Source organism: Sus scrofa, chromosome 5 (genome assembly GCF_000003025.6).
Source record: "Sus scrofa isolate TJ Tabasco breed Duroc chromosome 5, Sscrofa11.1, whole genome shotgun sequence".
Taxonomy (NCBI): domain Eukaryota; kingdom Metazoa; phylum Chordata; class Mammalia; order Artiodactyla; family Suidae; genus Sus; species Sus scrofa.
In genome coordinates, this window is record NC_010447.5 from 80,705,764 (window position 1) to 80,732,876 (window position 27,113).

Genomic DNA, 27,113 nt, shown 5'->3' on the forward strand with positions numbered 1-27,113 from the left:
GTCATAATGGGGAACAGACCCTGGGAGTCAGGGATACACCGAACACCAGATCTGCCCCTGCTTGGCTAGGTGACACGGGGCACGTGACCTTGCAGAGCCCCCAGGACCCCATCTGCACTGTGGCAACAGGAACACCTACCTCCAGGGCTGTTGTAAGAATGGACCACAGTGAAGCGCCCCACACTGCCTGACACATGGCAGACGCCTGGTGCACCTGACAAATCGTTGTTGCTCCAGGACCTCCTTGCGCTTCCCTCCAAAGGCGAGAGCCTCCGTCCCTGCTGTGTTAAGAGGATGCTGCACCTCCTCCCCCAAAGACCCTGCCTGCATAGCGCCCATGAGCTGGGGACCCACCTTCTGGGCGTAGGCGAGCTGGTTGTAGGTTGCCACGGTTGCAGCTTCCTTGGCACAGGCTTCTTTGGCTTTGTCAAAGGTCAGCTTGTACTGGCCCAGCGGGGACCGGAGATGGAACACTCCAATGGTGGTATCTAGATGGCGGAGGAAAGGAATCGTCCAGACTGAGCCAGTGCGGAGCAGGTGTTAAGTCAATAGCTATTACTGAGATGTGCAAGAAATTACTCACTAAAATTACCAGGTCTGTAAAAGAAACCAACCCAGTCGGAGACAGCCAATAAACCCTGACCGGCCACAATGCGGGGTGCCTTGAATTGCTTTCTGGACCCTGAAGTCCCTCCTTGCCCTGGCTCGGAACTCCACTCTGGGTCCTTTATGGCTTTCCTCCATCGGTTTCAAGATGCCTTGCTGCCCACGCCTTTGCACTCACACTTGGCTATTGACTTTATTGTGTGTTGTGATTCTTAGTTTCATTTTACTTGTGGACTTTGCACAGGCCATTCTAATCATCCCTGGCAATGAAGGGCATATATGCCAATGCACATGCTATAATTAAAACAACAGCTAAGAAATTGCTTCTGCATGTGGCAGGCACTTTCTCTCTGCTTTTTAATACCTTCAACGATGCTCTTCAGGTTCAGTTCCAATCAATGGTGGCCAGGGTTACCAAGCAACGGAGACAGGGAGGCGGGGGAGGGCAAGTATCAGGAAAGTTTCTAAGAGCTGACCTCCAAGCTTCCTCCTGGTTTGTAGGCTCCGAGTCCAGCTCTGAGTTGACTGCCATTCGTCCCACTGCCTCCCCTGGGTCCTGGGCAAGGCCCAGGCCATTTGTCCCAGTTCATAATACCTTTTCCTTGTGATTTTGCAGAAGCCCCTTCCCCAAGCCTGAAGACCAGGTGCTTGGGCCACACTGACCTTGGAAGTGGAGGTCGGCACAGTCGGCGTCAGCGTGGCACTGCCCGTTGTCCTGCAGGCAGCGGTCAATGGGCAGCTGCTCTGGCTCACAGTCCAGCCCGTCGCCCACGTAATGACTTTTACACTCACACTTGCGCTTGCCCTGAGGGGAGAGTGAGAGATGAAAAAGCCCCTCCCTGTGGGCCGGCATGTTCCCCCGGCCGTCGTCCAGCCCAGGAGATGCTCAGAAGGACAAGAGACATGCCTCTCTGCCGGTGGGAAGCGAGGCCCTGCTCCATGGTGCTTTTGCACAGGCTCATGATGGAACATCCTCCTTCACCTCTCGGCTCACTGCTGTGTCCCCAGAGAGACCTCCCTGACTCCCAGGCCCTTCGACTGGCCAGAGTTTTCTTCTTTCCGACTCCCAGCACTCTCTGGCAGTACCTTGTGCACCCGTTTCTGTGCTGAGCATTCCCCCAACTCCACCTGTATGTAAGCTTTTGATCGCATGTCCCCCTGCACCTACAACAGCACAGAGTAGGTGCTTGCTGACCACCTGTTGAGTCAATGGCTCATTTAATCCCTACAACGATGCTGCAAGGTCTGCACTGTTATCAGGCCTGCTTTGTGAATGAAGAAACCGAGGCTCAGCCAGCCCCAGACCCCACAGCATGTCAGGCCAGGAGATGAGACTCAGGCTGCCTGTCTCTAAGCTCACATTTATAACCATAATGGATGTCATCTCCCATTTCCTCTTCCTACCAGAGAAGTGGGGCAACAGGGCACTGACTCCATTCTGAGATCTGAGTGAGCACCCAAGCTGTACTTTTCCTATGGCCACACCCATGACATATGGAAGTTCCTAGGCCAGGGGTCGAATTGGAGCTGCAGCCACCTGCCTATACCACAGCCGCAGCAACTTGGGATTCAAACCGCATCTGCAACCCACACTACAGCTCATGGCAACGCTGGATCCTTAACCCACTGAGTGAGGCCAGGGACTGAACCCGTGTCTTCATGGATACTAGTCAGATTATCTTCCACTGAGCCGTGATGGAAACTCCCTCCTGCTGCTTCTTACTAGCTTTTTTGTTTCAATAAACTTACTTTGAATTATTTACAGAGAAGTTGCAAAGAGAGTTCCCATATATTCTCCACCCAGTCTCTCTTAATGTTAACATCTTACACAACCAATGTCAGACTCAAACATCAGTGTTGTGGCATTACTATTAATGAAACCGCAGGCTTTCTGTGGATGTCACCAGTTTTTCCAGGAAGGTCCTTTTTCTGCTTAAGTACCACTTTGCATTAAGCCTGCTGACTCAGGTGGGAGGAAAGTTTAGACGAAGCTGTTGGTAAGCAGAGGGAAGAAGCAAGGCTGAGCCAGGCAAAAGGGCTGCCCCCCACTTCCCCGGGGACGAGAGACTTACCGGGCCGGTCATCCGGCAGGTGGCATGCTCGTGACACCCGCCATTGAGGCCGTCGGCACAAGGGTCTATCTCCGTGCAGCTGTGGCCATCCCCCTGGTAGCCCTTCTGACAGCTGCAGGAGACCTTCGTGCCCTTCTGGGAGCACGTAGCGACCTTCGCACAGCCCCCGTTGTTCTGTTTGCAGAAATCCACAACTGCAAGAGCAGCAGAAGAGGGCTCAGCTTGCTGTGGTCTGTGCAACGGGGGCTTCAGAGCGGGGGTGTGGGAACCCCAACACCAGTGGTGCCGGGAGAGAAAATGGGCCCCAACCTTTTGGCGCCTCCTCTCCCAGTGCCTGGTGGCCTCTGTCTAGCCTTCGTCAACACTAGTGTCCCGTGGCTCATACCCTCCCAGCCTCGGCCTGGTGACATCCTCCCACCTTTGCCCCTTTTTCATCACATACTTCTAGGCTCCACTTTGATAGTAGTTTTCTCATGAGTTTGGGTTTACTTAATTGAAGTCTAGTTGATATATACAATATTGTGTTAGCTTCAGGTATACAGCAAAGTGATTCAGTTATATTTTTTTCAGGTTATTTTCCATTATAGGTTGTTACAAGATACTGAATATTGTTCCCTGTGTCATACAGTAAATCCTTATTGCTTATCTATTTTATATATAGTAGTATGTATCTGCTAATTCCATACTCCTCGTTTATCCATTCCTTCCCCCCTTCCCCTTCGAGTCTGGGTTTTTAACCTTAGGACACAGTGGTGTGTATGTGGGTGTGCAGGGTTGGTGCACATGGAGCACTGGGTGAGACCCTGTTACCCCCTTTCTGCAGATGCACGAACTGAAACTCAGAGCTCAACCGACCTGACGCGGGCAAACCAGCCACAGCGTGGAGAGCTGGGATTAAACCTAGGCTGCTGTGGCTCTGGAGCCCATGCTTTCCCCACTGGGTCGTGCTGCTTCTTGGGACCTTGGTTTTCACAATCCCCCCAGTTTCAACTAAGTAATAGGTTGACTCCAGCATCCTGAGTACCTAGAAAGCCCTCTGATTTCTCTTGCCTGCCTTTTTGGCAGATGTCACGGAAGCCACTTTGTGACTCTGAGAGAATGAACATGAGGGCAGAAGGCCTCAGCCCAAGGATGGCAGAGCCTAAGGACAGAGCCTGGGTCTACACTGCTGTTGCGGATGCTGACTCACTCCTGGACCGTCTTGTGGTGGACTGCACAACAGCAGGTACAGCGAGCCCTCATTTCTATAAAGAAAGTGCACATCTCTCTCTGAGTATTTATTCATGACCAAAGTTAGAAAGTACATGTGCCTGAGACTGGTAGCTTCCTCCAATACCTACTGTCTCCCTTTTCTTAAAAAATTTTTATTAGAGTATAGTCGATTTATAATGTTGTGCCAATTTCTGCTGTACAGCAATGGTGACCCAGTCATATATACATTCTTTTTTCTCATATTTTCTGCTATTGTATTCTATCCCAAGAGGCTGGATTCAGGTCCTGTGCTGTGCAGTAGGACCTCCTTGCTCATCCATTCTAAGTGTAATAGTTTACCCCTACTAATCCCTCTCATTCCTTTTTCTACAGTAGCAGATTTTCAGCTGGGCTCAGAGTTGTCCAACTGAGAACGGCATTTCCCAGGCTCCCTTGTCCTTGGTGTGACAGATGATGAAGGTCTAGCTGATGGGATGGGAGCAGACGGGATTTTCAGCAACTTCCAGGTGTGTCCTTAAAGGGAAGGAGGTTTGCCTCCTTCCTCTCCCAGGAAGTGCTGCCCGGGATGTGCTTTTGGAGGTGGCCGTCTCAAGTCAGGCCAGAGAGTGATGGCAGGCCACAAGACAGAAAGGGTCTGGCCCCCAGATGACCTTTCAGAGGGAAAGCCTAGGCTGGCCCTGGATGCCGCCATCCGAGCTGCTATATGAGATCAAAATAAAAAACTAAACATCTGCCTTGTTCCTGCCACTGTTCATGCGGGTCTCCGTGTGGCTAAACCTCTATCGTAGGTATTAGAGACGGAGACACCGCGGGGTTCGCAGCGGTTCTCACCAAAGGGTGAGAGTATATACGGAAGTTTCACTGTTGCTTTTTTTTTTTTTTTTTAATACTATAGTATACTTTCTGAATTTTTTGAAGTAAGACTGGATTGTTTGTAAAGTTACAAAAACAGCATAAAACAGAGTGCCTTACAGTGGGCAAGGCCATTTCAAAACTATGACCTGGGAAGTGGGCAGGTCAGGCATGAGCAAAGCCCCCGAGGAAAGAGCGCTGCAGAGAGGGTGGGTATCGCCAAAGGGCCCGCGGGGAGCAAACGGTCTCCCCGCCTCCCTCACCCCCACACCTCGCTGCGTCACACACGCACCAAGGGGACCTACCTGTGCATGTTATTCCGTCGCCTTCATAATTCAGGTTACACTCGCACGTGCTGTTCTCCGTGCAGGTAGCATGAGCAGAACAGGGAGGCGTGCACACTGGGGGCACAGCTGCAAACAAAGAGGCCACCATTCATCCCGAACCATGGTGTGAAGAGTTGGGACCCACCTAGGGCATCTTCCCAGAGCTCAGTCTGCCCGGCCTCTGTGTTTCAAAGGTGCCCCCTTACAGTGGGCGGGTGGGGAGATCTGCTAAGGTCCCTCCCAGCTTAGAGATTCTGAGATTCCAGAATTACTCCTTCCTAAGAAGACATTATCTCTGCAATGTTGTCCAGAATAAAATGCAAATATGTGACCTAATTTAGGGGCAACTAATGAAAACAGCATACCTCAAAGTTTGCTAATAAGGAAGGATTTGGCAGATTAGCTCTTTGGCCCTAAGGGATTCCAGAGGAGATGGTTACATCGGAGGAGAAATTCCAGGGCCCTGTGAGGGCACCATTAAGCCTGGGAGAAGACGGGCTTTGGTGACTGTTAGGGACTCCGGTGTCAAGGGGCAGCATGAAGCCTGGGGTGGTCAGGGGAGTTCGGAGTGGGGGGAAGGTGGGGGGAGGAAGGCACGAGGAGAAGGACGAACCGCAGTTAAAGGGGCCGTTAACATTCTGGAGCTTCAGGTTCCTGATGCCCAGAGGAGGAGCCTGGTCAGGCCCTCTGCCACCAGGGAGGATGAATGACAGGAATTCGCATGGGCTAATTCAGCTTTCATACCTCAGACCGTGGACTGGAACTCAGGGTTTAGGGTACAAGGGAGGCCTCAGAAAACTGACAGTTCACTAAGGATCAAGGTCATGAGGGCGATGACAAAGGCAGCTACTCTTTCTGAGCACCCATGTGCACTGGACACTTCAAAACCATGACCGGACCCTCTCAACAATCCTGCCCCGCAAACCGCGCAGCAGCTGGCTTTGTACGGACGAGCGCGCCAAGGCTCAGAGAGGGTGGCTTGATGATTCATCTCGAAGGAGCGGCTTCGGGGGTCAGATCCTGGACGCCATGGAACTGTGCGTTTTCTGTGAAACCCTCCCCTTCTTGTGTCTGCACACATCTGGGCCTGGACCACTGCTGCCCCGTCCTGTATCCTTTGCCTGGGGTGGGTCTTTCCACGAGAGACGTGACTGCACGCTGGTTTCACGGGTTTGAGTTAAACCAAGTCAGCACATCTCTTGCCCCTGGGGCCATGTAGCCAAGTCATCTTTTCCTTGTGGAAAAGGGAACCCCTGGTTTGGTGGTTGTTCCAGGCATTGCTTAGGACACCCCCCCAAACCCCCGTTCAGTTGCTCTTGGCGGGGTCCGCGCAGTGCGGGGCTGCAGGCGGCTGACCACTCCCACGACAGACCTGTCTGTGTGTCACAGAAGCGGCCTGTCCACCCCGTTTCACAGACGCACTGCCCAGAACCCGTGATCCCGTCATCACACTGTCCATGGTCTGAGCAGCCACAGGCTGTAAAGCAAGTTGGAGCGTCATCAGTCATCAGAGGTCAAAATCCAATCAACCAGCCCACTGAGCCGCCCCCCCCCCTGGGGCTGCGATGTTGGTGTGGGAGGCACCGCAGATGTGCCAGTCACTCAACCACTCATTCAAACATTCAAAAAATCACTTCTACAGTGGCTGTCATGAGGCAGACACTACTAAGCAATGAGGTTATGGTGGAAAACGTTAAGACGTAAGGCCCCTGTTCCCAGGGAGCTTACAGTCTCGGAGTAACAGGCTATCGAACGTGTAATTAGAAATATGATGAGTGTTACACACAGAGCAGTAGGGTGTCATGGGGTGTGTAACAGAAGAGAAGGGGAAGGAACCTTACCTGTGCCTCCTAACAAAGAAATCGACTTAAAGGTGAAAGCTTTAAGATACAGACCAATCCTTCCACTCTCGCCACCTCCAGCACCGACACCCTGGCCCGAGGCCCCATCCTCCTCACCGCACCGTGGCATTCGCTTCCCCACAGTTGGCCCTGCTTCTTCTCCCACGGACACTGTCCACGGGGCATCTAGAATGGTCCCTTCTAATCTGCCCAAGACATCCCCTCTTCACAGTCCTCCACTGGCTGTCATCACATTAGAGGCTGAACACCCATCTCTGGCAAGAAGCCCCTATGTTATCTGGCCCCTGGTGACCTTCAGATGTCACTTCCTTCCTCTCTTCCTCTTCCTGGCCCACGCTGCGCACCCCCTTGCCCTCTGTGCTGTTCCTTGCATGCCAAGCCAACTCCTGCCTCAGGGCCTTTGCCCTTGCTCATCTCTCTTCCAGGAAAGCCATTCCTTAGTCTGCACTGTCCATTAGAAAGCCCCTCACCACATGTGGCTATGTAATGTAAACTAATAAAAATTTTTAAAAAGCAGTTCCTTCGTCACAGATTTTGAGTGTCAATATCCACATGGGGCCAGCAACCACCATTCCTGACAGCAGAGCTACCGAACATCCCCCGCACCTCTGAAATTCCGCAGGACAGAGCTGTTGTTGATACCAGACGCCTGGCCACTGTTAGGTCTCTAGTGAAATCCTGCGTGAGATGTCTTCTGGAATGGTGCCGCCTCTCTCAGTCCCCGTTGCCTTTCATTTTCTTTATACCTTTATATCTGTGCTTGTTTCTGTCATTTTCTGTCTGTTTCCACCTCTGAACATTCACTCCTTGAGAGCTGGGATTTGCCCCCTCCTCACACCACCATGTCCCTACAACTTAGAACCATTCCTGACTTTTGAGCAAGTCACTTAGACTCCTTAGGCCTCAGCTTCTTCATCTGCTAAGTGTACCTCAAGAGGTTACTGTGAGGATTAGAGGTTACAACATACCTGCCTGGCACATAGTAGGCCCTCCATACACATTAGCTATAGCTGAGGACTCAGCGCAGACGGGGTAGGTGACTGACTGACCGAGGGCTGGTTGGCCACAGCTTGCCTCGGTGGCTGCAGGGGATGTGAGTTTCACTTCTACGGATGAGACTCTTTCGCAGGATGGGAACTAGGAATACATCCAAGGAGGGAAGAAAGCATGGGAAGGCAGGCAGATGGGAGGCAGGTAGGCAGGAAGAGGGGAAGAAGGATGCTTCCAGGTCAGGTGGATGACGTCCATCAGGGCAGCGCACACAGCTGAGTGACAGGTGGAAACACAGGGGAACGGGTGCCACGTACGCTGACAATCAGGCCCAAATCGCCCTGGCCACACAGCTCACACGCCGTCCCGGTGAAGCCGGCGTTGCATTTACACTGTCCCATGGGCGAGTACTGGTCGAGGCAGACACCCCGGTTATTACACGGGGTATCCGGTCCTCCAGGGCAGGCTGGAAGAGATGAAACAGCAGTGACTCAATGGTGTCCCAGACCCAGAGCAGCTCAGCACCTTTGCGACTGTGCTGCTAACCTGTCCTTGCCAGTGGGTTCCATCCTCTGTTAGCCCAGAGGGCCTGTGGCCCTGGGAACACACCCCGTAGTGTTACTGGATGTTAAGGCAAGCCACTAGCCTACGGGACATGAACTTAAACTTATCTGATAGGGTTGGCAGGGTGACATACGCAACTGGGCACTGTGTTTGGGGGTCAGGAGACCTGGGTTTGCATCGATCTGGGCTGATTAATGAACCTGCTTGAGCTTTAATTCTCTTAGCTCTAGAGGAGGAGGATGCACTGCCCTTGACTTCTCCACACTGTGACTCTGAGGATCTAATGAGGTGTGTGTGAGACATGTGAAAACATAAAGCCCTGAACACATTATAAGGGATGGCACTGGCTTTTGCGAACAGCCTCTGCTCTTGTGATGGAAAGTGGGATGGAAGCTGAGGACCTGTGGACTCCCAGCCCAGAATTTTCTCAACTGGACCATGATGAATGGAGTATGCACAGAACTTAAAACCATGGCTTCTGGAGCACACCGTGGGACCTCAGGCTTGCTTCTCATCCCATCTGTGCCTCCGTTTTCTCATCTGTAAATGCGGCTGATGATGAAACCTACTTCTCAGGAGTTGTTGCGAGGTTGACATGTACTGGCTCTACGTGGATGTGGGAAGCCGTGCTCAATGACGGTGCTCACTTTTGAGTGTGTGGCAGATGGCAAGTGCCATGGCATTTATTATGCGGCTGCTGCAGCATTATTGACTAGAAGTTGCATCTAGACACAGGGATTTCAGGGGTCCTTTCCTGGTGAAGTAAGGCGGGCGGGCAACATGATACATCCTATAACAGAGAGGTTTCAGGAAATAATGGCCCACGTATGTCATAATGGTATAGCACCCTGCCAAGGTAGAATCTACTAGAAGCATTTAAACTAGCATCCTTATCAGTCACGGACTGGTGTCAAAAGTGAAATACAGTGATTCTAGCACCATGGGAAATGTCTTATGTTATAATGTTTTTTGTTTTTGTCTTTTTGCCATTTCTTTGGCCGCTCCTGCAGCATATGGAGGTTCCCAGGCTAGGGGTCAAATTGGAGCTGTAGTCACGGCCTATGCCAGAGCCACAGCAATGCAGGATCCGAGCTGTGTCTGTGACCTACACCACAGCTCATGGCAACACCAGATCCTTAACCCACTGAGCAAGGCCAGGGATCGAACCCACAACCTCATGGTTCCTAGTTGGATTCATTAACCACTGAGCCACGACAGGAACTCCATCTTATGCTATAATGTTAAGCAGAAAAGCATAATACACAATTTACAATCTACGCACAGTAGCATCTCAACTCTGTAAAAAAACAAAAACGACAAGAAGAAAAGGAGAAGGAACGTTACACAATTCTTCAGAATGATTGCTTTTGGATCTTAGCAGAAGCATTAACAGTGCTGTACTCTCCCACCGCCACCCCCTTTATACTTTCAAGTGCTTTCAAATGCTCCACAGTGATCGTACAATCCTTTTAGACTCACAAGGCAGTACAAGGTGCTCTCACCCTGACAGTCTGGCCAGAAGTAGCCCCTGCAGCACCTGGGGAGCTGTATCACCAGTGTGCACTGCTGCTTGCAGCCTTCCACGTTCCTCTTGAAGGGCAAGTTGTATAGACACTTCTGCTTCTGGCCCTGAAGGAAGAAACTGAACTGTTCCTCTGCTTTCCTTGGAGGGACCTGGGCTTCTGGGCTCTAGTCTGCCCCCAGTGGAGGATCATGGGTACTGTCCAAATTGAAAATAATGGAATTCAAAGGCCTTGACCCTGACCTGGGTATAGGGGATCTTTTTTGGGGTGGGGGTGTGCCTCTTTGGCATATGGAAATTCCTGGGCTAAGGCTCTAATCAGAGCTACAGTTGCCACAGCCATGGCAATGCCAGATCCGAGCCACGTCTATGACCTACACCACACCTTGTGGCAATGCTGGATCCTTAACCCACTGAGTCCAGGGATCAAACCCGCATCCTCATGGATACTAGTTGGGTTCCTTAACCCACTGAACCACAATGAGAACTCCAAGGTTCTTTTCTTAGAGGCACAGAGAGGCAAATGAATGCAGGAGAGCTGGAATCCATAGAAAGATTTCTCCCCAGTCTTGAGAAAAAGGACTTTTTGACCCTTAGAGCTGTTTGCAAAAAGGTGTAGTTGCCTGGGGTGGGGGGTGGGGGGCAACGGGGGAGAGGCAGCTTTCTATCAGCTGAGGGGTCTGTTGCAAGGCCCCAAGATGATCGGTAGAAAGGGTATGGAGACATTCAGAGGTGTCTCTGTGAGAGAGGTTACAAGCAGAAAGACTTGGTTTGGAATAAGTACTAAAGTCAATACTTAATGGGCACTTACTATGTGCCAGGCTCTGTATCCATATCTAAAAACGTAACTTTTAGGGAGTTCCTGTCATGGCGCAGCGGAAACGAGTCCAACTAGGAACCATGAGGTTGCCGGTTCGATTCCTGGCCTCGCTCAGCGGGTTAAGGATCCGGCGTTGCCATGAGCTGTGGTGTAGGTTGCAGATGTGGCTTGGATCTGGCATTGCTGTGGCTGTGGTGTAGGCCAGTAGCTACAGCTCCGATTGGACCCCTAGCCTGGGAACCTCCATATGCTATGGGTGCAGCCCTAAAAAGACAAAAAAATGAAAAATAAAATAAAAACTTACTTTTAGATTAAGTGAATTGCCAAAGTTACCCACTGGAATTTGACCTCAACTGTGAACCATTACTCTTACATTGCATTCTGGGCTCTCATCCTAGCTTTGCTCCTTATTAGTTTTGTGGCCTTGGGCTGACTGCTTACCCTCTCTGAGACTCATTTTTTCAGTGGAGGTAATACAGCTTCCTGTGAGTATTGTAATGGGAAACAGGGTAATGTATAAAGAAAGGGCCCAGCACAGAGTCAGAGACATGGGCAGCCGCAAACAAAATACTAGTATTATTTTTACAGTTATAATTATCTTTGCAAACCCTTCTAGCTCTATGACCCCATGACTTTTCTAGACAGTTCCCAGAAGACAGCTGGGTCGACAGTTGGCCTGGGCTAAGAATGTTCGTATCTCATCCAATTGGCCTGACTGTTGAAAGGAAGACATAAAAAAAACCAATTACAGTTATAACACACCCACACATGTACACACATGCACACACTCATATCCACCCAAGACTGAAACAAAACTATCGCCCTCCAAACCTTATCACTGCTCTCATTCTTACCTTTGGTTTAGTCCACCTGGGGCAGCTGGGAGTACTGATACAGCTCCCACAATTCCCCTAGAATGTAAGAAAAGAAACACTTAAAAATCAAGAAGAGGAGTTTCCTGGTTGCCTAGCGGTTAAGGATTTGGCATTGTCACTACTACGGTTGGGGTTTGATCCTTGGCCTGGGAACTTCTGCATGTCATGGTCATGGCAAAAAAAAATAATCAATCAATAAATCAAATCAAATCAAAAATATTGGGAAACACAGGAAATGCCCCTGGTTAATGCCTTGATTATTTGACTAAGAACTTAATTAATCTTAAGATCTGGGCTACCACCAAGAATGTAAGAGCAAACAATGAAACTTGCCATGGAGGATTCTGGAGGTCAGTCTTGGACCTCAACTCCTCGGCTTAGTTCTTTGAGGTGAAAAGTCCCCTGCTGGACAGGGTGGACCAGGGCAGGGTCACGCAGGCACATGGCGCACAGGGAATGGGAGATGTGGGTGCAAGCCTCAGTTCCAGTATAAATCAGCTGTGGCCTTTCAGCTCATCACATTCTTTGATCCTTAATTTTCGGATCCATAACATTGGGATATAATTCTTGCTGCTATTTGATTTTCAGAGGACTGATGAGGAAAAATGATTAACTGAAAAAAAAAATTGTGTATATATATTTTGGAAGTTAAGAAGGCCACAACCTCTACAGCAGAAAGAAAACTGGTTTTTCATCTCCGACTTTGGCTGACTGGTATCCTAATAATTTGGAATATTTATTGAATGCCTGTAAGTTGCCAAGTACTGAAATGAACAGGTGGCAGACTTTGCCACGTAAGTCACTTCGCCTCTTTGAGACTCAGTTTCCAAATCTATGTAACAGAGTTGAGGAGAACCACTTCCCTTCTATTACTGGATGGTCGTAGGGATAAGACGAGCATTGAGCCAAAGAACCGGCTCAAGTGCCATGCTCCGTAAGTGGTACAGGACGGGTGGATGAGTGTGTAAAGTACATACGCCTCAAACAGTGCCGGGCCCAGGATGGACGTTCAAGTGACAGTGAGTGAGCAAACGAATGGACGTAAGGGTGGCGTATATTAGGTGGAACCATGTGAAACTGCATCTCTGGGTCACACCCTGACAACGACAGCGATTTCACATAGTTTCATCGGGCAGAAGCACAAAAGATGTCTGTTGAATGGATACGTCCACGACTGAACGGATGGGTGGGCTTCAAAATGACTGGCAGAATGTCTGGCACACAGTTGGTTCCCCAAGACTGTCTCCTTATCGGGTGGGTGGGTGGAGAAATGAGAACTCGCAAGGCTTGCACAGGACTAGGTAGACACTTGTTGTTTTTGCCTCTGAAGGGCCCTGTCACGTTGTCTTCTGATGCCTTGGGTTCTGCGCTCACTGGGGACCAGCCCACTGTAGCTTCAAGGCAGGGTCCATGCTGGACCATGAAGGCTGTCATTGGCTCAAGGTTCTCTTGCTACAGCAGTGTTTTAGGACTGACCGAGACATTGAAAGTGGTGAAAGTGTCACAGCGGCCTCCCAGGGTGGGATCAATCAGTAGACAGTCGATGCCATAGGCCACACCCAGGTCAAACAAGAGCTCCCGCTGCACAATCCTGCAAGTTTGGCCGTTCAGGAAGAGTTCGCCCTGCGAGAGAGAGAGAGAGGCAGGGAGAGTCAACAGTCCTTAGACAGCTCTTCCTCCAGGTGATATAATATGGCTAGCACCTGCTAGAGTCAGAAGGAAGCGATTTTTATAAACATCTGTATCAACATCAATATCTAAATCTCAGTCGCTCCATCTGTATTATGCGCCACGTAGTGTTCTTCAAGTTTTATCTGCGCAAAGTCTTTTAATCCTCACAGCCACCTGAGGATGTAGCTACTATTGCGGTATTCCCACTTACAGATCACAGAGCCAAGGCAGTAAGTGGTTAAGGAACTTGCCATGGTCATGTCGGAGGTGGGTGCAGACATTCACAGCCAGGCCACCGGCCTCAGGATAATGGCTGTGGGTGAGGATAAATCTGGCTGACAGAGTCACTTGTGTGCAGTTACCCAGTGTTCTTATTTAGTGCCAGTGCCTCGCAAAACTCCAGGAACAACTTGCTTTCCAAAATATATGGTGATGGGCTTTAACATTTTAATGATAATAACAACTTCTTTTTCATAGATGCTAAGACACTGTCTAAACTGTGCTCTAGCTATGTTATTTTGTTTAATGCCTGCAACAATCCTCGGGCTTGCTTCCTTAAGGTCCACCCAGCCAGTAGACTGACAGATCTATCCCCCACCCTCCATCCCAGGAAGCATGAAAAGAAAAAGTTCCAGGAAAAGAAAAAGATAAATCTCAATAGTGTTGGATGGGATGGACACTGTTGATTCAGCAAAATTACTGGAAAGGCGTGGTTAAATCCCCCCACTTCTGCTTATGCTCTGTGTGAGCAAGTCCCTGAACTTGACGGAGATTTAATCTTTTTCACCAGGTAAACAGGACTCATGATTCCCTTGCACAGGGTTGTCATCAAGTTGCCACCCAATAGACTCTGAGCGCTAAGTGCTCTGAGAGCTGTGTTAGCACTCGGGATGAGCAGTGGACGCTTTCCTTCTTCTTTGGCAAGTGTCCGGTTTGGTCTACGGAGACAGTACAGCCCATCTCAAGGGTGGAAGCACACTGGGACACCTTTCCAGAAGTTGGGATGCCAAGATGCTAACATGCTTCATATTCAGTAACAAATTCAACGCAATGCCAATCCCATCACCCAAGGGGTTCTTGTTGGTCAAAAGATGTAAACAGAATGCGGTCTGGGTCTTCTCAGAAGACTCCTTTAAGGGGAACGACTCGGCTTGGAGCTGCATCCCTTTTGCCCTTTCTCCCTTCTCCTTCCTGGAGAGTGGACGTGATGGCTGGAGCTCCAACAGTCACATTGGGCCTTAAGGTGACTGTGAGGCTGGAACATGTGCTGCTGAGCAGGAAGATAGGAGCTCCCTCACTAAGCCATCATCCTAGCTCCGGACTGATTGTTTTTTACAAGAGGGCAAAATCCTTATGTATTTAAGCCACTGTCACTTCCCCATTAAATACCAGATATAGGATGTTGCCAGTATTATCCTATCGGACCCATACTCATATGGAATTACAGGAAGGTAATCTTGTTCAGGAACTAGTCAAGGAAGGAGAAACTTGCAAGGCTTTTTCTCTGTCGGCTTATCTAGGTAGATACAGCCCAGAGCTGGCTCTAACTGCCAAGAGATGGTTGTGGGGTGGCTGGGAGGGAAGGAAGGAAAAGGAATGGCTGTGTGCTTTCCTGCCTCAGAGAAATGTCTCACACTGGGAAAAAATGCTTTAAAAAAATCACCCAGGAGTTCCCGTCGTGGCACAGTGGTTAACGAATCCGACTAAGAACCATGAGGTTGCGGGTTCGATCCCTGCCCTTGCTCAGTGGGTTAAGGACCTGGCGTTGCCGTGAGCTGTGGTGCAGGTCGCAGACGTGGCTTGGATCCCACGTTGCTGTGGCTCTGGCGTAGGCCGGCGGCTACAGCTCCGATTAGACCCCTACCTGGGAACCTCCGTATGCTGTGGGAGCGGCCCTAGAAAAGGCAAAAAGAGCAAAAAAAAAAAAAAAAAAAAAAAAAAAAAAATCACCCAAAAGCTGCTCTCCACAAGCGTAAGAGGGGCTCCCTGGCACCTGATAAGGGCTAGGGCTGGCCAGGATGTATCAGGTTTTTCACGTCCACTTACTCAGGGGTAACAGCCCTGAAGGCAGTGAGATACAAGAGCGTCTGTCAATGTGTGTACGTGGGAGTGGAAAGGAACCTGTCTTGGGCGGGGCAGGGGTTGGGGGACGCGGTACCGTATTCCCCGTCCCACTGCGGGACAATACTCACGATGTCACTGCCAGCGCCGCACTTCACGCTCAGCTCAGAACCCTGCAGTGTCTTCCAGGTGGCAAATCTGGGGAGATCCACTGCCAAAACCTGTAGGCATGAGGGTGCCACATAAAACCCCAGGCTAAAGGAAAGCCCAGAAGAGTTTTTCTCACACACCAAATTCAGAACAAGTTTTTCTAAGAGTTCTAAGAATTCCAGCTTTCAAAGGACAGTCGGTCTAAACACAAGGAGAACCGTGGGCTCTCTAGGAAGCTGGGAGCCTTTTCTGCAGGGAAGGTCTCCTCCAGCTGGTTCCGATCACCCTTCCATCCCCACCTGCGCTCAGGAGTCCGTGATGGATGCTGTTGGTGGACGAAGCCGGCAGCAGATCAGGGCGTTAGGAAAATGGCTCGAGGGTACCGGTACAGGTTCAACTGTGTCCCCTCAAAAGTTTCACCAACCTCTTGATCCCCATTCCCTCAAAATGTAACCTCACTTGGAAATGAGATCACTGCAGAGCTAAGTAGTTGAGATGAGGTCCTACTGGAGCAGAGTGGGCCCTTAATCTGACGGAACTGGTGTCTTCAAAAGAGGGGAAAGGAGGGGGCCTCGTGAGGACCCAGAAATCCACAGGGTGAAGGCGGACAGACACGTGACCACACAGGCAGAGGCTGGAGGGGCGCATCTACAAGCCGAGGACACCGAGGGTGTCTGGCAACCACCAAAGGCTGGGAAGGCAGCAGGGAACGGACTCTCCCTCGGCGCCTCCAGCAGGAACGACCGTGTTGACACCTTGTCGTCAGATGTCTGGCCTCCAGAACTGTGCGAATGCACTTCTGTTGTTGCAGGCCACCCGGTTTGTGGCATTTGGTTACAGCAGCCCTAGCAAACTAATACAGGTCCCAGGAATGAGCCAAAGGGAGGGAGGTGGCCTTCTTGGACCCGAGGTCTCACTCCTGGAGGGAAACCAGGTCCTGGCTGAGGACTCGGATTGACAGGATTTTAGCAAGAGCGGCCATGGTCTGCAAGATGCGGCTTCCCTGGTCACAGTGCATCCATTCAGGAGGCAACAACTGGCTGTAGCTGGAGGAACTGGTCCTTTGCTTAGAAACTGTGGAATGGGGAGTGAAAGGGTCCATCCGGGAGAAAAGGGGGATGGCTGTCCGCAGGCACGTTGCTGCGTGAAGTGTGGAAGGGAGAAGGCTGATCTGTGTGACACAAGAGGCGAAGGATTCTCTTGGGCATTTTTAAAGTCAGGGAAAAAAACAAGGCCTGTGGGAGAAGCGGACACAGACATGCTCTAGTGCAGGGGTCCGTTAACCACACACAGACGCAAAATACCTTGGCGTCTCGGATCACGTGGAACTTCAAATACTCCTTCAGCTTGTCCTTGTTGTCTTGGTTGAACAGGAAGCCCTGTTGTTCGGGGGGCAGGCTTTGGAGGGCTTGGTCGCTGGGCCAGAAGAGGGTGACCGGGGTGTGGATCGGGTCAGTGATGACACTCAGCAAGCCCATCTCCTGGAACGCAGGGAGCTGGTCACGTGCATGGCCCAGCCCAGCCCGGGGGCACAGGGTCTCTCTCAGGACCCCAGGCAGCCAGACTGGGGTCCCCTCTGTGCCGGCCCCAGGGCTTCTGTCTGGCTCCAGGGGGCTGTGGCCACACTCCAGCCATGCTGACCCTCATTTTCTTAGAAAGTAAAACGGAAAGTCAAATTCTGGGCTTTCGTTAACAGGGACACAAACGTTAGCAAGTCTCTCTCTCTACTGTTCTCACCCAAATATTTCTGGAAGATCCACCGAGCATTTTTCTCGTCTTTCATTAAACAAAGTGAAATCTGTACAATATTGAGATATTCCTCTATATCTACAAAATGTCTAGATCTCCTACACTCAAAAAAGAAACTGCCAGATGAATGCAGAATCATTTTGAGAACCTTCTGTAGCAGGAGTGCTCCATATACATTTTTTCTTATAATTTTCCTGACAACCCTGTGCAGTCAGCTTTAGTATTCCTTTCAAGCCTCAGAGAAGCTTGCTAACTTGCCGTCAGAGCCTGTGTTCACCCAGACCCGGTGCCCAGGTGTGGGGAGACTGTACGTTTTAGAGGGCAAGTGGGTGGGCAGAGACACCGGTCTGTGACGCCTCTGGAGAGTCTCATTATAAACACCTTGAAACCGTGCATTTCTCAAAATCTCTTCGGAGAGCCTGAGCGCCAGACCATTTTGGAAATCGCTGGTCTACACAGAGGCTTGCAGACTGTGTTATGGGGCGCCTGGGGTCCTTAGAACTCTGCTGGGACTGCTGGGGGTAGGTGCCCCAGATGGTCTCAGAAGACCCTTCTCCTTCCTGATTCTCCTCTGAAATCTTCATTTGAACAAAACGTTTCTCTACTCAACCCATGGCGCTGTCTCTGAAGTCAGAAAAATGTGGTTTTAAATGTAATTGCTGCCCATCTCAGGGGACAGGTTTCCCATCTCTGCGTTTAGCCCCCACATCTCAGTAACAGGGGGGATCATTTCAGACGTGAAGCACCTAGTTTGGGAATAGGCATGTCCTGGTTTCTTGCCCTCACTCCAGCCTCAAATACTTCAGTTCTAATTCAGCCAGACAACAAACCGTAAAGCGTTTTGGGAACGGACCGGCAGAAAATGGCCTGGTTCTCTAGAAAATTAGGACATTCTTAAAGGTCCCACAACAGTTGGCTAGGGCCTCCAACAAAACCACACCAGAAACAATATTTCCCCCCCGCCCCGAAAAAAGCAAGCCTCTTTAGGTGGGTTATATCCCGAGGTAACGTTTCTCCTAGGCTTTTACCTGTAGTAAGTTGCTGAATTTGAAGTATCCATGGTTCACTGCCACTGTCGTAAGATTTTGCTGCAAAAATGAGAATGGGGATGATAATTTTTTTTCCCCCATACAGATCACAAAGCATTTTAAAAGCTCAGCTGAGTAAAATGAGGAGAAGATAGCATGGCAGGGACTGTGACTGCTCAGCAGCACCCGCCCGGTTCTGCCACACCACGCCTTTCTGCTTGACGGCAACTGGACGGCTAAACACTACCTTTTCCCAGATTGCCTTGCAGCTAGAGCCCCATACGTGATATGGGGTCCCCCAAGCAGAAGTGCTTGTGCAAGACTTCTTGGTGGAAAGAAACATGAGGTGGTGGTGGCTGCTACCAGGGATACTGTATCCTCTGATAAGCACAGGTGGAGGCACAGGTATTCAAACCCTCGGGTCCTAGGAAAGAGGCTGGAGACAGGCAGCCTGGACAGGGCTGCTTGAGAACAGCCCTGTGGTGAAGTCAGGGGTCCTCCCTCTGCAGGTATCCCTTGGCTGCTTTGTTCCCAGCTGTGTAGCATCTGCATTAAGCTCTTTGGATTTCCAAGAAATTTGTGGATGTATTTAATATCTTAAACTCCTTTTTATTTCAGTGAGATAGAGTGGATTCTGTTGTGTTCAATGAACTCAATACTAATAACAACAAAAGCTGAAATTGTCTTTTCTGTCCGTGGAGAATTTGTTTTACTCCCTGTTTGGCTTTAGTGGTCTCTCTCACTCTCATCCATCTATATCCATCTATTCATCATCTGTCTATGTAATTTCTCCATCTTCCAAATATATGCAAGACTACCAGCCTTTGTGAACACTGCAGAAAACATACAGATTCCATTTAACCATTTAAAACAGACTTTTACTTCTTACCCATTGACTTCTTCTCAAGAATATTATATAGTAGGCTTTTACTAGTAGCTGGAGATTAAAGCAACACAATTCAAATGTTTTGAAACAATGCTTCAAAATAAGAATGGAGATAATAAATTATAAGTATTACTCCAGCTGAGAGTGTGACAATGGGTTCACTCACCAGAATCCTTCCAGAGGCATCTTGAGGGGTGATAAGCAAGTTTTGGGGAGACAGCAGTTTGTCTATAATGTGGATGATACCATTGGTACTGATGATATCGCTGGATATGATCTTAGCTTTATTATTTATAAACACTGTACCCTGAAATCAACCAAAAAAGAAAAAAAGGAAATGAGCATAAAGAGAAATAAACACAAAACCACTTCTTTCAAAATGTTTTATGAAAATGTTAAATCATCATGAAAGTGAATGTTTAAGCAGGGCTGTGGGCAAAAGCTGAAGATCCAAGTTACTTGAGCATATTTCTATAGTGATTATAAAAAGAAAAGTGAGACTAGAATGTAATTTTCACCTGGAGAAGTTAATAGCAAATAATCAAGCAAAGTAGTCATTTCACTGTGCGTCTCAGATGTAAAATAATGAGCAGATCAAAATTGGCTTCTCTTCCATCCGTTCCCTACATCGCCAACCCTTCTTTTGGCGCTGCTACACTACCTACTCCTTCCCCTTTGTAATAAATTCTACCACCACCATTTGTTTCTCTGTCGTGGGGAGGGAGGGGAACAGCATGTCCAAGTGATTGGATCAAAAGCTTTCATCCCTCTCCAGCTTCTGCCCATTATTGCCAAAAGCAATTCTCTTGACCACCAGAAGCTGCTGTGCCTCTGAGTTTCAATTTCAGCTCTAACATTTACTTGCTGTGTGATCTTGGACAAAGTACCTAACCTCTCTGAGCTCAGTTGCCTAATTTACAAATTGTGAAAAATAACCGTATCTATACCATGGGATTATTTTGAGGATTAAATCCATTACTACACATCAGGTACTTGAGGATAGTATCCAGCATATAGTAATCACTCCGCATGTATTAGCTGTTTTCATTATTATTACCCTATGGAAGGAGAGAGAGAGAGGGCCAAGGAAATGGGCCATTCCAAGAGAGGAAATGGCCTCTCTTACCTGAGAGACGGAGATGGTAAGTGACTCCCCTTGGAGGGAAGTAGCATTTGGGGTCGATTTCAGGTTTTCCAGAAGCAGCTGGTGGCAGGCGATCACATGATACCGAAGAACCTGGGGCATCAGGCCCTGCTTGTCCCAGTTCTTAATCTGAAATGGATCAGAGGGTTCCAGCTGGAGCCAGGAGCCTTCTGCTCCAACTTTCCCTTTGGCTGTCTTCTCCTCCAGACTCTCCCCTGCACCTCTGTCCTCGCCCCGACCCTGGAGAGCAGGCAGTCAAGGCGGCCTTGCAGTCAGGGTTATAGGCCAGGGACTGTGCAGGCAAGAGGCAGAAGTGTCCTAGTTCCTTTTCTGCTTCCACTGAAGACTCTCTGAGTAAAAGAGAACTTGGAGTTGCTCTGGTCCAGCACTTCCCAGCACATGTGTCAAGGGCCCCAAGTCCTGTGACATGCTACTTGAGAAAGCATTTTCTTGCGAGAAATGCTGGATAACACTGCACAGGACTTTTCCTCTCTCGCAGAGGTGCCTGGCCAGACATAAAGCTTGAGGATGGAAATGACCACTTTTCCTTACAAACACTCCTTAGCTATAAATCGAAATGCCAACAATATTAACCATAAGGTCGGTGTAATAAAAAAATCCCTCAAGGTTATCATTGTTTCATAACTCTTCTGATAACTTAAAAAGATATCAAATGTCAAATTTTTTTCAACACTTATTTTTGTGTCCCTGCTTCACTGGTGTCCAAAACACAGGCATGGAGAAGCAGGGCGTGCAGTGGTTAGGGAGGCAGGTTCTGGAGTCACGTTTGAGTCCTGGCTCCACATTTTGCTCATCATGTGAGCTGGGGAATGTTACTTCTCTCAGTACCGTCCACTGTTAAATGCGGATGACAACAGTGTGCAGTTTACTGTGTTGTCATGAACACTGTCATGAGTTAATCTAGGCCAGGGACTAGAAACAGCTCTGGCACACGAAATAAATGTTTCCTACATTACTATATATTAATGGATAATGCAGCGGACAAGTCCAAGGGAATGTTAGACACTAAAGGCTCTGATAAGTCCTGCAAGAAAACTTATTGATATGGTATTAATTCAGCATTCCTTTTCATTCCTTTTTGTGTGTGTGGGAGGGAGAGGTCAATGGGAGGTTTGAATTATTTAAAAATTGTTGGTCTGGAGTTCCCGTCGTGGCGCAGTGGTTAACGAATCTGACTAGGAACTATGGGGTTGCGGGTTCGATTCCTGCCCTTGCTCGGTGGGTCGAGGTTCCGGCGTTGCCGTGAGCTGTGGTGTAGGTTGCAGATGCGGCTCGGATCCCGCGTTGCTGTGGCTCTGGCGTAGGCTGGTGTCAACAGCTCCGATTGGACCCCTAGCCTGGGAACCTCCATATGCCGCAGGAGCAGCCCAACAAATGGCAAAAGACAAAAAAAAAATAAATAAATAAAATAAAAATAAAAATAAAAATTGTTGGTCTTTTCCAACCTCCTACCCTATTCAGGAATGTCCTGCAGAAAGTCTCTGGCCAGGGGTTATCTCCAATCCACTTGAATGCCTCCCCTGATAGGGGTCCCTATGCTGAGAGGCAGCCCCTTCCATTGCTGGTCAGCTCCAGCCGATCCTAAATCTCCTGCCCAGAAGTGTCTTCAGTGTTGGCTCCAGGGTGATGCCTGAAGACCATACTCCAGTCCCCAACCTCTCTGAATCGCTTCTAGCTTCTTGCTTACCTGGGGTTCCGCATCAAAGGCTGCAGATGAAGGTGCGAGAACGGTGAAGGGGCCTGGACCAAGCAGGTCATGTATAGAATGCTCCTGTTGGAAAGAAGGTGGGGGCCTCATGCCAGGTACTTAACATAAGTACTCAAACAAACTGTGGAGGCGGCAGAGGGGAGTGCAAACTGGATGGGGGACCCTGTGTCTTATTTCGTCTTAGATTCAGAGTCACTCAGATTCCTTCACATTGAGGTAATGGGTATTTTTATCTGGCTATAAAAATAACATATGCTGCCTGTATTAAAGCTTTGAAAATACAGTATAAAGGAGAAAATAACTACCCATAATCCCACCCTCTAGAAGTAACTCCTGTTATTTCTAGGTAATTTTTTTATTGTCTCTTCCACATACTAAATAAATGTTTTACATGATCGGGATAATGATACAAATATAAGTAATAAGACGATTTACTCAGCTGTTCCAACTGTCTTCTTGCCAATGCTGAGATCCTACGGTTACTTATGTTTTCTTCTAGATTTTATGATTGTATTCTTCTAGATTTTTTATCCCTTGTTCTTCAATATCTCTGGAACATATTCCAATGTATGAGGTGCTAAAAGGCCTAGCAATATTTTCACCTAGAGAATTGAAAAGTGACAACTGCCCCAGCAATGCTTCTTGTCCTCATGGGTATGTTGGCAGATTTTTCATACGCTACATACAGTCTTACAACAAGCTAGTGCAACCCTTATTCCGCTTTTTTCTTTTTTCAGCTGCACTTGCAGCATATGGAAGTTCCCAGGCTAGGGGTCAAATCAGAGCTACATCTGTGACCTATACCACAGCTCGTGGCAATGCTGGATCCCTAACCCACTGAGTGAGGCCAGAGATTGAACCCATATCCTCACGGACACTATGTCAGGTTCTTAACCTGCTGAACCACAATGGGAACTCCTTATTCCACTCTTTTATGCTGCCCGCTTGAGGCCTGAGAAGTTCACAATGGCCAACACAGAGCCCATTCCAGAAACTGAGGTTCTTCTGGTTTCTTTCTACCTTCACCTCCTCTGAAGGTTACAGATTTATCCTCTATCTGTCTTGAGACCCAACTCATCTTATTCTTACCTGCAACTGGAAGTAATACTGGGAGGTCTGGGGGTTCTTGGGAAGCTCCTGGAAGCAGAGACAGGGAAGATTCACTCGCTGTGTGTGAAGTACACGCGAGAACAGCACGGGGTTGTCACAGGACAATTCCCCTCATATCCAGAGTAGCTACCGTCCTCTCCACAATGGGCCTTTTAATTAAAACAAGCCCCATCTGCAGGCTGCAGTGTGTGTTCAGAATGACCATGTGGACATCCTGTGAGTTCCAAAACCTTTTTTTTTCAGAGTCACCATCGGATTGACCACAGGAAGGTTCAGCCATTTCCAGAAGCACTTGAGCTTTCGGAACATTTTTTAGAAGGTCAAATATTTTAAAATCATTATAGGTTTAAGGGAGATTTAGTTTCTCTATCAACAAGAATATCTGATCAGCCAGAATGCTCTAGTTCCTCTTTAAACCAAGTAACAGAATCTTCACTTTATAACAGGTGGAAATGCACAAGCATCACTCACAGCTCATCCTTTATGCGCACACAGATGCTCCCGCGCCTTCCTACGCATAACACAACCACCCACATGGCGGTGGTGTCTTTGAGTTACCATGTGCTCTGTGCCTGCTACACACATTATATTACTGAAATCTTTTTTTTTTCTTGGCTGTACCTGAGCCATATGGACATTCCCAGGCCAGGGACTGAACCCTCGCCACTGCAGCTACCTGAGCCTCTGCAGTGACAATGCCAGATCCTTAACCCGGGATCTGTGGCCCAGCCAGATCCCTGTGCCACCAGGGAACCCCTCACTGAAATCTTATAACCACATGTTGGGGTTGGTACCATTATTACTTTATTTTATAGTTGAGAAAACAGATCCACAGAGAGGTTATGTAATCTGCCCAACGTCACAGTACTAACTGGCAGGTATTTCTGACTCTAGAATGAGTCACTGATTCCAGGTCAAGTGAATTCCCATGAGGAGCTAAATATTTCTTTTCACTGCCCATTTTCATAAAAAACAGGTTTTTACATTTTTTTGCTTGTAACAAAACTCTTATATATTCCTTAGCTTCCTGGATTCGTCACCCAGGGAGGAAAATATAGTTTATTTTAAGGAGATGTGTTACCTGATGGATGTTGCCACGGCAGGTAAATCCATCCCCAATGTAGTCCGGTTTGCAAGTACAAGTCCTTCCGTCTTGTTCATTGTGATTGCAGAAGGCAAATTTACTACAGCCACCATTTTCCTGGTAAAATTTCCAAGGAGTAGGGGAGAGGAATCAAACCATTAATTTGCCAGCTCTGCCGATACTCACAAAGCAGTTCTGGATTGAAATTTACCTTTTGTCTCACTCTGACTGGTTTGCATGATTTGTCCTTTTCCTGAACTTGCCCTCCACTCCCTGCAGCTAAAAGGGCCACCATATTCACCCAGCCTTATACAGGCATATCTCATTTTACTGCACTTCAGAGATACTGTGGTTTGAACAAATTGGAAGTTTGTGATGACTCTATTGTCAGATGATACTTAGCAATGTTTAGCAATGAGGTATTTTTAAAGTAAAGTATGCACATTGCTTTTTTTTAGACAGAATGTTAGTGCATACTTAGTAGACTATAATATAGTATAAACGTAACTTTTATATGCACTGGGAAGTGAAAAAATTCTTATAACTTGCTTTATTGCAATATTTGCTGTATTTTGGAGGTCTGGAACCAAACTCACAATATCTCTGAGTTCTGCCCATGTCCCAGGATGGCGGGTCTATCCCAGCAGATTTCCAGCCCTGTACAGATCAGCCCAGAGTTGCCAAATGGGAAATTTCTCAGAACCTCGGGGTTAACTGTGAAGGCATCAGTCTTACTGGACACTTCCTAGCTTTAGGCTAACCTCTGATGTCATCATAACAAAGGTTAATGGTCATTAGTTGGAAGGCAGTCAGTATAAACCAGACGGAATACTGTCACTGTCTTCAGAGAGCTTATCAACTGGAAGATGGGGCAGAGCCCTACAATATGAACAGAGCAGAGTACAGTTCAAAGCCAGCATCCCCGGAACACCAAGGAGGGCTCTGCAGCCTAAGACATGTTCCTGAGGGAGGAAAGGGTGTAAAACTCAGGGGAAAAAGAAGATCTGATACGGATGAGCAGAGAAGGAGCTTGACTATCTTAAGGGCCGGCTGTACAATCTTCCTTCCCTTCCACCCCACCCCCATCCCAAAGTACTGGGGGACCATGCGATTTTGGCCCAACAGGAAGTACCGCCCCAGATGCTGCCTCAAGCTGACACAGCTTAGACAGCCGCTGAGGAAAGCTGAGTCCTGCATGACCATCAGTCATCTCCTAGGGGCCCTGGATGTTCCGACTAGACACCCTGGTGCTGACACCCGGCCTGATCTAAGAGCGCCGAGATGAATCCCTGGTCCCACCTCAGGTTCATCTCAGTCAAAGCTTCGGTCTAGGCGGCCAGGGTGACCTCCCACCACTTCTGTGCTGCTCTGTACACCGGTGATCTGAACACACAGCCCAGGCTTCCTGCCCTCACAGATCACTGGCACCTTCCCTGTACCTTCTGAGCATCGCAGCTTGCAAACTCCCACAGCCCCCACCTCTTCCCAGGAAGCCTTCTTAGCCTCTTACTGAAGGGGTGTCCATCTCCTGTTTCCCTGCGCCCTTCACGGGAATCTGTTTTCCTCCCTTACCCCACGGTTCATGACCCAGGGCTGGGACAGCTTCTGTCTTACTGTGCATGGCTGCTTACAAACCGTTTCTACCCCCTGCATCCTTTCCAACCCCCAGCTGCCCCAGAGCACATGGACCCTACAACCCCCGTTCCTCCTCTTCCATCCTAGCAATGGCACCTGGATCGCTGGCTTTCCCTCCACCCCCGTCATCATCCTTGATGGCATCAACATCCCTGTCCATGGCCTCTACCCCCCCTGCACGCCCTACCTGCCCTCCTGCTGCCACTGCCTCGACCACTCTTGACTTTATCTCAACATCAAAGTGAACTGCTCCTAAAAGCTCCATTTCAAGCATTCCGCTCTGACCACCACTTCAATTTACCTCTTTTAATGTTGCAGCTCCATCCTCCTTTGACCCAGAGGGACCTCCCCTCCTCTGAGTCCCTCTCTGCTCTCTCTCCTCCAGTCCTGTCCACGCATGCGCCCTCGGTCTCAGCACAGACCAGACAGCCGGGCAGAGCACTGCGAATGCCACCCTGCTCCCCTGACCCCCAACACCATCCTTGGCAAAGCCCCAGCCCACCTGGGCTCACTGCTGGCCCTGGGCTCATCCTAACAGGTGGGGCACCAGTGGAGAAGGCCATGATCGTGAGCTGTCTGGACCCCCTTCAAAGTTGTGCACACAAACACCACACTTCCACGCTGCTCCTGCACGTGGGATTTCTCCCTCTGGAGAAGGCACGTCTCACCTCCGCCTCCCTCCTCGACTCTCAGTCAGGGCCCCTCACTCTCAGTGGAGGAGCTCAACTCAGATCTCGTGGAGAGAAGAGACATGGATGAGAAGCACCTCATCTTCTTCAAGGTCACCGCTGGCCTGGGCCTGCACCTGCAGACTCTGCTTTCCTCACCGGATGAATCAACTAACAGCGAACTCACTCACCAACTGACCAATCAATGATGCTAAGTGTCAATCTCTTCCCCTCCGTGTAAACACTTTAGAGACCTGGCTGCCTTTTCGCCGGCAAGTTCCCCAGGGCCCAGAGAGGTGTATGGTGTCCAGTGAGCAGCCGCTGGCCTAGGTGTGTGTCATACTGTGCAGGGTGCCCACTGCGGGTATAGACATGCACACGGTCTCTGTCTTCACAGAATTAACAATGCATCGAGACTGGCCAGACAAGGATACTTTCAGGTTAATTCATAGTAAAGGGCCACATGAAGTGGTGCCCATGAGTGACTCGCTGACTGA

At 49.1% G+C, this 27,113-nt stretch overlaps 1 protein-coding gene across 1 annotated transcript in view; it reads right to left on the reverse strand.

Moving 5' to 3' along the window:
- The window catches only part of STAB2 (stabilin 2), a 170,763-nt gene that overhangs the window by 13,305 nt on the left and 130,345 nt on the right, over positions 1-27,113 (reverse strand). Inside the window, 18 exon segments of the mRNA XM_021092647.1 lie at positions 355-488; positions 1,270-1,411; positions 2,679-2,872; positions 5,048-5,155; positions 6,441-6,545; positions 8,238-8,270; positions 8,273-8,386; positions 9,987-10,113; positions 11,681-11,737; positions 13,178-13,324; positions 15,565-15,654; positions 16,888-17,064; positions 18,361-18,420; positions 19,413-19,553; positions 20,373-20,519; positions 22,099-22,182; positions 23,209-23,256; positions 24,311-24,430. Coding sequence (XP_020948306.1) covers positions 355-488; positions 1,270-1,411; positions 2,679-2,872; positions 5,048-5,155; positions 6,441-6,545; positions 8,238-8,270; positions 8,273-8,386; positions 9,987-10,113; positions 11,681-11,737; positions 13,178-13,324; positions 15,565-15,654; positions 16,888-17,064; positions 18,361-18,420; positions 19,413-19,553; positions 20,373-20,519; positions 22,099-22,182; positions 23,209-23,256; positions 24,311-24,430 — 2,028 coding nt within the window.